This window comes from Microtus ochrogaster, chromosome 19 (genome assembly GCF_000317375.1).
Source record: "Microtus ochrogaster isolate Prairie Vole_2 chromosome 19, MicOch1.0, whole genome shotgun sequence".
NCBI lineage: Eukaryota > Metazoa > Chordata > Mammalia > Rodentia > Cricetidae > Microtus > Microtus ochrogaster.
Genome location: NC_022021.1, coordinates 8,185,784 through 8,197,313, shown reverse-complemented (window position 1 = coordinate 8,197,313; position 11,530 = coordinate 8,185,784). Strand labels below are relative to the sequence as shown.

General features: G+C 42.6%; 1 protein-coding gene across 2 annotated transcripts in view; it reads right to left on the bottom strand.

The window, feature by feature from the left end:
* Msh3 (mutS homolog 3) overlaps window positions 1-11,530 on the bottom strand; it is a 162,556-nt gene that overhangs the window by 145,718 nt on the left and 5,308 nt on the right. For both annotated transcript variants that reach the window (XM_005356505.3, XM_005356506.3), the window contains exons 4-8: window positions 10,522-10,710; window positions 8,886-9,002; window positions 8,282-8,399; window positions 5,063-5,208; window positions 1,614-1,780 (exon numbers count right to left, since the gene is read on the bottom strand). In XM_005356505.3, the coding sequence (XP_005356562.1) occupies window positions 1,614-1,780; window positions 5,063-5,208; window positions 8,282-8,399; window positions 8,886-9,002; window positions 10,522-10,710 (737 nt within the window). The remainder of the gene's footprint in view (window positions 1-1,613; window positions 1,781-5,062; window positions 5,209-8,281; window positions 8,400-8,885; window positions 9,003-10,521; window positions 10,711-11,530) is intronic.

Here is an 11,530-nt window from a genome sequence, read left to right as displayed (position 1 = left end):
TGTACAGTGCTGATGTCTAGAGGAGCCTCTTCCAACACTGTACAGTGCTGATGTCTAGAGGAGCCTCTTCCAACACTGTACACTGCACAGTGCTGACATCTAGAGGAGCCTCTTCCAACACTGTACACTGCACAGTGCTGTGGTCTAGAGGAGCCTCTTCCAACACTGTACACCGTACAGTGCTGGCGTCTAGAGGAGCCTCTTCAATGGCATCTGAGAGTGTATTCATGTCTTAGATCTCCAGGGTCAGCTTGACTTTTAACTGGTCAAGTTTTTTAAACACAGAGGAAAACTAAGAATAAAATCAAGGGATTTGATCCAGAATTTTCTACCTATAATATAATAAAGATTATTTAAATGATCAATGTCAATGTTTTAAAAAGTTCCCAGGGTTCTTGGGCCAGCATCCAAAATCCTTATAAATGTTTACAATTCTGGTTTAGAAATTTCACCTTCAGGAAAGAACTAAAAAACAAAGGTTTCCATGGATGCTATAGCAGTATCTGCAGAGCTTAACCAGAAAACACAACAAAAAGCAAAGAGACAAATCTCATCCACTTGTCAATGGATGTCATACGACATCTTGATTGTGAAGTGCTTGCAGAAATATCAGCAGACAAATATTGTTCGCTAAGCTCTGCTTCTAAATAAGCAACCAGAGAGGAGGTGAGGACAACGAGACTGGCTGAGCCAGGGCACACTGACTGGCTGATGGACTCCTGTCACCTCACCACACTAGTCTGTAATTCCATGTATCTGCAATTTCCCATAAGAAGATAGATTGGGAATTTTTAAGTTAAAAATCAGGTACAAAACGGTATTTTGCTACAGGAACACAGTTTATAAATAAGAAAGTGATATATATATAAAACACCAAAGTGCAGTTATTTCTGTATTTGTGGAACTGCACTTACTTCATCTTTCTTTCTGTAACTCTTAACTCTTCTAAATGAATGTATATTAGCAATATCACAGAAAAAAAAACTGTGAAAGTTCCTTTGACACAAAGAAAAAATGTAAATGAAAATGAACGTTCTAAACTCCAAAGACAAAGACAAGCATGTCCTCACTTGAAGTCAGTATGACTTTCTCACTGGCTTGTAGGCCCACTGGTTGTAAACCTGACAGTTACCCCTTCCCACAGACAGCCCTCTTCACTCCTTACAGCCCAGCCCACACTCCCCTGCTCTTTCCAGTCACACCGTGTCAGAGACACCTTCCTGTAGAGTACTGAGCCCTGCATGCCTTCAGAACCCAGTGAGGCACGTGTCTCACACATGTCTTCCCTCCACTTGCTATGGTGCCCACACCTTACTTCATAAAAACTGCTGTGATAGGAGTTCTAGGAAATAAACTACAGGGCACCCCCTGAAGAAATACATGCAGCACAGAAATTATACAGATGTTTAAAATTACCTCTAGAATGCATACATAAATCATCAAATAATATAACTAAATAATATGGTAAATCCCTTTAAAATGACTGTCATCTATAGTTCTACACAATTTTTTTCTTTTAAAAACTCTGTTATTGGGATATAACTACTATAATGTCTATAAGAACATGTGCTGCCTTGGGAATTAACTCCAGCTTGAGAATGGTCACCACTCACCTGACAGCGGTGGCTCTGTGGATGAGCATCTCCGTCGGCTCCGACAGGTGTGAAGGAAGCAGAAGTTCCACGGGCTGCAGACTTGATATGCGAGTCTCCAGCTCCAGCCTAGAAGCAGAGTCCTGGAAGCAGTCGAACACGACCTCACCTGTGGTGGGCTGCACTCCCTGGAAGCAAAGACAAACACGATAGCATGGAGCACAGACAAGGTCCCATCACAAACACTGACACATCACAAGCATGGTTCTAGGGATGCCACTCTTGCCAATATGTACTCAGTTTCTAAAGAGAACAGCTGCCTGCCCTTTTAAGACTCTTATCTAAGTTAGCTTCACAGGTATCTACAACAGGCTGAGGAGATGGCTCAACAGGTAAAGGGTCTGCCACCAAGCCTAGAGAACCTGAGTTGGATCTCCACAAGGTTCCTGTGGTGGAAGGAGAGAACATACTCCCAAAGTTGTCCTCTGACCTCCACATATTTGCCATGTGCACATATGCACACGTGAACATAGACAGACAGATAATGCAATGTCTTAAGTGGGAATTTCAGGACACCCTGAGCATGGGTTGGGACCTGATGTACCTATCAGAGTGCTATGACAAGTCACCAAGTCCTTGGGCATCAGCTTTCTCTTCTAGACACAGAAAGACGTTAACAGCTGCCCTCATCGGGTTGTTACAAGGACCAAATCAGACAACTAGCGTGTGAAAGCTCTGGCAGCCTGGCCCACTAGGAGAGCAAGGCACCACAACAAAGCTTCAGGGAACACACCTGCTGGCATAGACGTTAACAGTCTGATTGCTGCACAACAAAACCAGGCATAACGAATGTTCAGTAAAAAAGCCAGGACAGCTGAAAACCACCCCTTGTCAGCCCAGTGTCAGAACAGGGAAAAAAAACCTGCAAGGGTCAAGGTTTGGAAGATATGCAGAAGAGATGAAGTTACTTAACCAAGGCCTCAGAACAATAAAAGGATGGAACCGGGATTCAAGCCTGAGCAGTCCGACCCCCCAGCTGGCACTCTCTCTGCCACTGACGTTTCAGAGATAACTAGAGACAGCACACACTAACAAAAAGTCACAAGCGTGACAAATCTTTATACTGTTGACGCGGTCAACTGACAGCCACTTCCAACTAGATCCAAGCTCTGTCTAGAAAAGCAGACCATGTCTGCAGTGTTGACACAGCAATTCCTCCCAGGAATACATTCATGCGAACCTGGGTATTAAGAGACACAAAAAAACCCATAAACGTATTCTTTGTGAGCCAAAGACCACCCAGAGCCCCGTGTGCCCAGCAAAGCGGGATGAGTAGACAAAACTACAAAGAGCACTGCAATCAAAGATCCGCAGCACGTAAACAAATGTCACACTCAGGTCAGCCAAAAGTGCTTGCTCTCAAGCCTGGTGACCTCTGGGATCCTCACATGGTAGAAAGAACTGATCTCCAAAGTGCCCTCTAATGTCTGTAAGCATGCACCACGGTACATGTGACCCCACACAAACCAAGTAAATAAACACAAAAACATTTTTTTACGTTGCACACAAAATGGGAAACAAAAGATTCAATGCACTACTATAGCATGCTTACTTTGCATATAAAGCTGAAAGTGGTGGAACTGGACGTGAGAGAGAAGAGCACTACTGTCCGCCCCAGAGCACCTGGGGATGGAGGATTCTGGGTAGTGGTAGAGCTACCCCTCTGGGTGACTGTCTCACTCTACTTGGTTAAGTTTCTTTTTTTTTTTTATTTCTCTGTTAAGTTTCTATTCATCTTTTCCACTTGAATATTTCATAATTTCTTTAAATCCTGCATCTGTAGCCAGGGAATGTCATCAATTCCAGCCCAGAAGTATCCTCTAGTGCCCACAGCTGTGGCACTAGTTACATTAGGTTTACTTATTTAAGTTCAAGTCCCAGTCCACAAATGAAGCATTTACATAAACAGATGACAGGGTTATGAGCCAGTCAAGTTCTCTGTCGCTTTAATCAAAGAACTAATCTAATGACAATACCTGCACATGAATTACTCCGAGAAATGTGTAACATTAAGAAATCCACAGGCTGAACAAAACTGTGTGGCCTAAAATGAAGACACAGGCATGCTTGCAGTGGTTCTCAACAGCGAGGCTTCAATTTCAGACCAACTGCCAGCACCCAGAGGAGACTCTCAGACGGTGACTGGAAAATGTAAGGTGCTCATCACGGTGAGAAACACGCAGGGTGGACAGTGCTGGGTCAAGGGAAATGAGCTCCACTAGGCCACTCTGCATCTGAGCGACTGGAGCAGCGTGGTCAGAGTGGCCCTGTGCAACTCTGCAGGGTTCCGGAGCCCAAGGGAAAAGTGCAGCCTTGGCCTAGAGCTCAGGATAAGAAAAGTAACCGCTGAAGTCAAGGACAGGAAGCGAAAAGCACCCTTCAGGGTCAAGGACCACTGTCCATCTTTTCATTTCCCTGCTCATCTCCCACAGTCGAGCTTAGCAGGGGCAGGATGCTATTCTAAACGCCCCAAGTGTGCTCTCCTGTGCTATCCACTCTGTCTTTAGTCTGAGCTCCAGGTAAACACACAACAGCACACTACATAAGCTAAAGCTGATGGCAAATACCCTTACTATTTGTAGATGGGACCAACTGTCTATGACTAGATAAAAAGTGCTTCTCAAGGGAAAAGATTCATTCAAGCCCCCCCCCCAACACCAACAGTACTGCTGACTCCCCGAGACGGGGGCTTCCTGGCTAAGCAAATGTCAAGTTAGCAAGTGCTGTGGTATGAATAATGTACTGAAAGGTACACTGAAGACAGTCAGACTTTAGGGATCTCTGTGAATGCTGGTCACTGACTGTAGTAGACTTTAGGAAAGGCAAAAACAGTGATGACAAGGGAATCTGACAGTTCTGAGGGGCACAGCTAAATAGATCTTAAGTAGGTAAATTTACTCCTAAATTGGCAGAAGGCACAATCAGTAAAACTATAGCTCCTGAATCATATTTATCTGGAAGACAGTGGAGACAGCTCTGGCATTAATTTATACTATGCTATATATAAAATATAGTATCTTGCATTGGCCACTTAACATTTCATTTTACATCTCCCTCAAATCTATTCAGGGTGGTTCCATAATCACTCCCATTAGATTACACACCAAGAGGAAGCTGCTAGCCATGGCCCTGCTTGGCGTAGTATCTTACTGTGCTCCCAGTCCACATGCGTGCCTGTCACAGCCACCATTTTCAATTCTTAACAACAGCATATAGTCTGAAACTATCTGATCTTTCAGGCAGAGTGCCAAGTGACCAGAAAAGAAAATCCTGACTAGTTACTTGAGGAAAATGGTCCTAGGAAACTCCCTGGAAGCACACCCCACCAGACTCCTCACCGTGCACCGCTCACGGCTGCTCATGAGGTGCCACAAATACCATCCTTCATTCCTCACCCTCAAAGGACTTACCACAATACCAATGGAAATGTTCCCCTTCTTTCTGTCCTTAGTGCTTTCCTGCTCTTCATAGACACAGAGGAGGTAGCTGGTAGAAGTATCTGTCGTTACCTCATCAATGTTCACAGAATCATCCACTCTGATTAGAGGATTCACATGTAATAATGTTAAAGAAAATCACATGCTTAATTCCTATTAACTCATAAAGGTTTGTTTTTCTCATGCAGCATCCTTCCAATTATGACCATAGCTGAATGCCGTCTCTTCTCTGAACTATAAGAGGCACAAGGACAGGAAACTATTGTCTTCTCGCTTCCAAAGGACCTAGCAGTGTGTCTCCAGCCCGGTAGGAATTCACACGCAAACCCACTTTGCTGAGATATTGCTGAGACTTGCGTCCTTAGCAATCATATAATGAATTCACAAAGCAAAGCAAACACATTAAAGTATCATAAATGAATTTTCATCTATAACGTGCCTAAAACTCTAGAAGTAAATTCTCTAAAAATTTCTAGAGAATTGTAAGACCTTTTAGTTAAACAAAAACATATTTACATATAGGAGTATATATGCACACACATGTATGAAATTAATCCCATTAATCAAAATTCTCAAGGATAAAAGCTGATTCTGGACAAAGTCATCCTGGAGTCATCCGACCTGGTTATCAGGAGGTAAGAGCCTTACCGGCAACTGAAGCAAGGCAGAGAAGGGGACCGCTTGGGGGAAAGGCTCCAAATAAGAGATTCAAGCTCAGGAAAAACGCAAAATACCAGGTTCTTGCAGCTTGATCAGCTTAGAACAACAGAGCTCCTGATGCTCCATCGCCCTCCTCAGTGGTGACCGTTCCCTCCTGATGCTCCGCCATCCACTTCAGTGGTGACCATTCCCTCCTGATGCTCTCACTAAAACAAATACATCTCAGAGTTTGGGTAGAAGCTAAGCAAGCTGAAATACTTTCTTTTTTTTTTTTGGTTTTTCGAGACAGGGTTGCTCTGTGGTTCCTGTCCTGGAACTAGCTCTTGTAGACCAGGCTGGTCTCGAACTCACAGAGATCTGCCTGCCCCTGCCTCCCAAGTGCTGGGATTAAAGGCATGCGCCACCACCGCCTGGCCTGAAATAACTTTCTAGGAAACTGTAGTACAAGCCCTGGAAAGATGGTTCAGTGGTTAAGAATTTCCAGAGGATCCAGACTCAATCCCAAACACCTACAAAGTGGCTCACGACCATCTATAATTCCAGCTCAAGGAGATATGATGCCCTCTTCTAGATCACACTGGCACCAGACACACATGAGGTACACATAAAAATAAATAAATGTTTTAAGAACAAAACTCCAACTGAAATACTGCTTTCACACGTTATCATTTAAACTTTCTAATCCCTACTTTCTTTTACTATGAAGAGACCTAACCTAGGGTTGGAGAGATGGCTCAGTGGTCAAAGCACTGTGGATGCTCCTCTAGAGGACCCATGTTCAAACCCAGCACCCACAGGATGGCTCACAAACAAAAGCAACTCTAACCCCAGGGTATGTAATGGCTTCCTTGGGCACCAGGCACGAATACAGTGCATAGGTATACATGTAGACAAAACACCCATACACATAAAATAAAACACGTTCCTAGAGCTGAAAGAGGCAGTGGTCACACTCCTCCTTCTCTATCCTGAAAGCTATCTCCAAATGAAAATTTAGTTTTCTCCAAGGGAGTCTCTGGGGAAACAACCACTCCCAAGGGCAAGCTGCATACCCAGCAGTAGATGGCGATCACAAAATGAACTCAACCGTATCTCTGGAAGTTCATCTCATATTGTTGAGTCAAGTTTTGTTTGTTTGTCTTTTTGCTTTTCAATCTTTCAGGTCCTTTGGGTATGATCATAACTTTCAGTTGGGGTTTATGTGATTCCTGTGTATATGAACGGTGTTTATTTCTGTATCTTCATTTCTTGTGCTTTTTCTTTGTCTCTTTTTTGTGTCTGGCTTTGTCCTATTCTAATTTTTTTTTATTTTGCTTTATCATTTGTATGTTATTTTATTATTAGTCCTTAGATGCCTGCTTGTTTCCTAACAGACACAGAAAAGGTTGTGGATTTAAATGGGAGAGGAGGTGGTAAGAAACTGGGAGTTGCGGGGAGAGGGGAAACTGTAGTCGGAACATATTATATGAAAAACAATCTATTTCCAAGAAGAAAAAAATAAAGAGAAACTTGACCTACTATCTGAATATTTTATTGTCCCCTGCTCCTTTCTTATGAATAACTATTTCATTTGTTAAAATGACATGTCAGGTATAGTGGTCAGGTAAGTATAATCCCAGGGCCAGAGGCTAAAGAAGGAATTTAAAGCCAGCCTGTGCTGCACAGTGAGACTCCATATCAAAACAAAACACTAGGAATTTCATTACTATGCTTTTTTTTTCTAAATATTTACTTATTTATTTATTATGTATACAATATTCTTTCTGCGTTATGCCTGAAGGCCAGAAGAGGGCACCAGACCTCATTACAGATGGTTGTGAGCCACCATGTGGTTGCTGGGAATTGAACTCAGGACCTTTGGAAGAGCAGGCAATGCTCTTAACCTCTGAGCCATCTCTCCAGCCCCATTACTACGCTTTTAAAACTATTTTGCTTCAAGTAACATAAAGAACTTATGAGTGATGATAAACTGGGGATGATTTTTGTGTACACTGAAACCTACAAGAGAAAATTTCAACCAACTACCCATTTTCAATAATTTTTATGACATCAACAATTAAAGAAGGTGGCCTCGTATTTAACTGTGTCTTGATTTTGTCTTTGAAGTTCTTTTCATGTGAAGTTAGTAAACTATTTTCAGGTCTCACTTTAGCAAGACTCTAAGGAACTGGCAAGGCCCTAGATAGCTAACACTGCCCCACAAATGGTCCGAGGAGAAAATGTCTTTTCAAAGGGCTATTAACCTGGCATGTTTCATTAGGCTCATTTTATACCTGCTATTAATAAACTGATGAATTAATATGACGAATTCTGCTCACACTACGACAATGGACATACACTGTATCCAGCCACTACCTTCCCTCCCCTCAATGACACACCCACCACGGCTGAAGTGACAGGGTGGATAGTGGCTAGACACCTCATCAAATACATTCTCATTCAGGAAAAGAAAAAACTATTCAGTTAAACTTGTCATTTTAAAACAAAGCCCCTACAACAAGAAAGACAAAAATTCCTATTCTAAAAGGATATCTTCTCCAATGAGTGTGGATTTCGTATAAAGAGCAGTCAACTTCCGAGAGAAGACAGAACTTTTATTGTCTCCGATGGCCTTTAGTGCAGCAGTTTCCGTTTGCTTCACGACACCAACCTTCAACAAAAATAAGACATGCTTACTGTGAAGTCCAATGAATCACTGTCTAAGAGAAAAATCACTTCAAAATGTCAAAAAGTTAATTCAGAAGCACTGAAAATAAGCAGGTCAACCCCTGATCTCCAGATGCAAAGCAGAAAAAAACCCAAGCAACTGGCAAGTGAATGAAGGGTGAAGAAACACTCTGTGGCTGCAGCAGAGAGCACTCTGGGGCTCACATGGCAGGGCATTCCTTACGAGCCCAGCACTCCAGAGTTTATGTGAGTTCAAGTCCGTCCTAGGCTTTACAGCTTAGACCCTGGCTCAGGAAGCAAAAACAGAATGAAAAGCAAGATACAATGTTAATAACCACAACACATTTTACTTTCTCCTAGTCCCAAATTCTAAAGCCAGTGAAAGCCTTTCTACCTACCACCTTAGAGACAGCATTTGCTCTCTACAAAAGTCCCGATAACTTTTCCACAAATCAAAGTCGAAGCTGACCTTGTATCCTTTGGCCACAAGTCGGCGGACATGCACGAACAGTCTGTGGGTGGGTATGCTTGCTGTCATAAAGTTGTGGTCTAAGTGGCAATAAATATTGAGTTCCCGGGAAGCAATCTGAAAAGCATAGGGAGAGAGAATATTAATAAATATCTACTCAAGATTCCCGGGCTAAGGTTTGTTCACTTGCTTAAAAGTTCATCAAGCTGCACACATGTACTTAGGATCTGATACTTCTCTAAACACATACATCATCAATAAAATGTTGAAAGGTCATTCCTTGTACAATAAATAAATAAATAAATAAATAAATAAAGTAAGTAAGTAAGTAAGTATGGTTTTATCTACTTTGGACACTTCCAATAGGAATGACTTCAGAGCCAACATCTGTATCTCTAAATCCCAAAAACATAACAGCTCTTCTTCAGTGTCTTTAGACATATACTAATGTTACCAAAACCTTAAAATGTCCAGTCTTTCCTACATGAGGAGCCTGAGAGTGTAATGGAATAAGACATTGTTACGCAAATGGCACACATGAATACTGACAAGTAGAAGACACTACAGAACATTTAAAAGGATGAGTCCATTTACACAGAAGGGTTAAGAAGGAGGTGTGCTGTGTCACTGCGGGCAGGCTGAGGCTTCCAAAGGTCACACCATTCTCAGTTTGCTTCTCTTTCTCTGCCCTGTACTTGTGTCTCAATATGTGAGCACGTAGCTACTGCTCCAGCACCATGTATGCCTGCCTGCCTGCTTCCATGCTCCCTACCACGATGGTCATGGACACTAACCCTCTGAAAACGTGAGCCCTCAATAGAAAAAAGTGACAGTGTTTCTTAAAGGGTAACTAATCTAGCTTCTTTTTCAGAAAGCCAGAAAGATGACCGGCAAAATAGCTCAGTGGGCAAGAGCCCTTGCTTCTAAGCCTTGTGACCTAAATTAAATCCTGGGACCCTGTCTTAGTCAGGGCTACCATTGCTACGATGAAACACTATGACCACAAGCAAGTTGAGGAAGGAAGAGTTTATTTGCCTTTTAATTCTACATCACAGTCCATCAGTAAACAAAGCCAGGGCAGAAACTCAGACAGGGCAGGAACCTGGAGGCAGGAGCTGATGAAGAGGCAGTGGAGAGGTGCTGCTTACTGGTTTGCTCCTTATGGCTTACTTAGCCTGTATTCTTATAGACCCGGGACTACCAGCTTAGGGATGGCACCATGCACAATAAACTGAGTCTTCTCCCATCGATTAAGAATTTAATTAAGAAAATTTAAAAAAAAATTTTTTTTTTGGTTTTTCAAGACAGGGTTTCTCTGTGTAGCCCTGGCTATCCTGGAACTCTCTAAAGTTGGCCTCAAACTAAGAGGCCTGCCTCTGCCTCCCAAGTTCTGGGATTAAAGACTTGAGCCACCATGAAAACAAATTTATAAGCAGACCTTGTTGGTGATGAACATCTGTAATCCCAGAACTTGGGGGTGGAGAATGGCTCAAGTGGCAGGATCAAGAGTTCTAAACCAGTCTGGGCAGCATGACCCTATGAGAAAAGAGAGACAGAGAAAGAGAGAGAAAGAGAGAGGGGGAAGGGGGGAGGGAAAGAGAAAGTAAAGAAGAAAGGGAGGGAGGACAGAACTCACCTCTGCATCTTCCCCAAAGAATCTGTACTTGTACCCACACTCCACACACAACACGGCATCTTTGTGCTGCTGCTTCACGTCTATGTACTGCAACTCTAATGGTGTATAGACACTTTTCGACCGTTTGTTAAAAGGTTTACAATCAGAAGCCTTCTGGAAATTTTCAGGACATGGTCCAGACTGACTGTCCTGGAAACCAAAAAATGTATACAATTTAGGAAGCACCAACTGAATTGCTGAGTTCTCAGAGAAAAGGCCAGTTTGACAAAAAGCTAACAGTTGGTAGCTCCACATGGAAGGTTTCTAAAGACATATCACATATTCTAAAGCCATACTGAGGCCAAGTTATCTTATAGGCTTGAATTTATTTTTCAAAATAAAAGTTTAAAACTCAGGAGAAGTGGGGGAGGGATACAAATGAGAACAAAGTATAATGGCATGTGATATTATAAGGAAAAAGGAAACAATTACATTGTAAGCTAATTCTCAAAATTAACTAGATACAAAGGTAAACCACCAGAATAAACTATATAAATAAGCATGTTTGAAAGTTTAAACAGTTTAATGTTCTATATGCTTTTTAATTTTCTTGTTTCATATAGCTATTAATATCTATTATTTATTCTGGGGAGCAGTGGGCAGGAAAGCGCAGAGGGCGTATGTCGAGAGCACTTTCAGAAGACATGCGAACATCTACAGCAGGTGAAGATGGCAGCTTTCCAAAGAGACTCACTTCATCTCAATAGTAAAGCAGAGATGGGTGTGATCTTGGCAACTCGTCAGAGTTTAGAATCACCTTGCTAACACACCTCTGGCTGTGACTAGGAGGGTTCTCTCCCCACCCTTTAACTGGGGAAGGCCAGCCTTGAATGTGGGCAGCCCCATCCTGTGTGCTAAATAAAAGAAGGAAGTGAGCTGAACACCAGTACGCATTCTGCACCCTGACTACAGAGGGTACAGATGCACTGTGGCCAGGGTCTCCTGCCCTGACTACAGAGGGTACAGATGC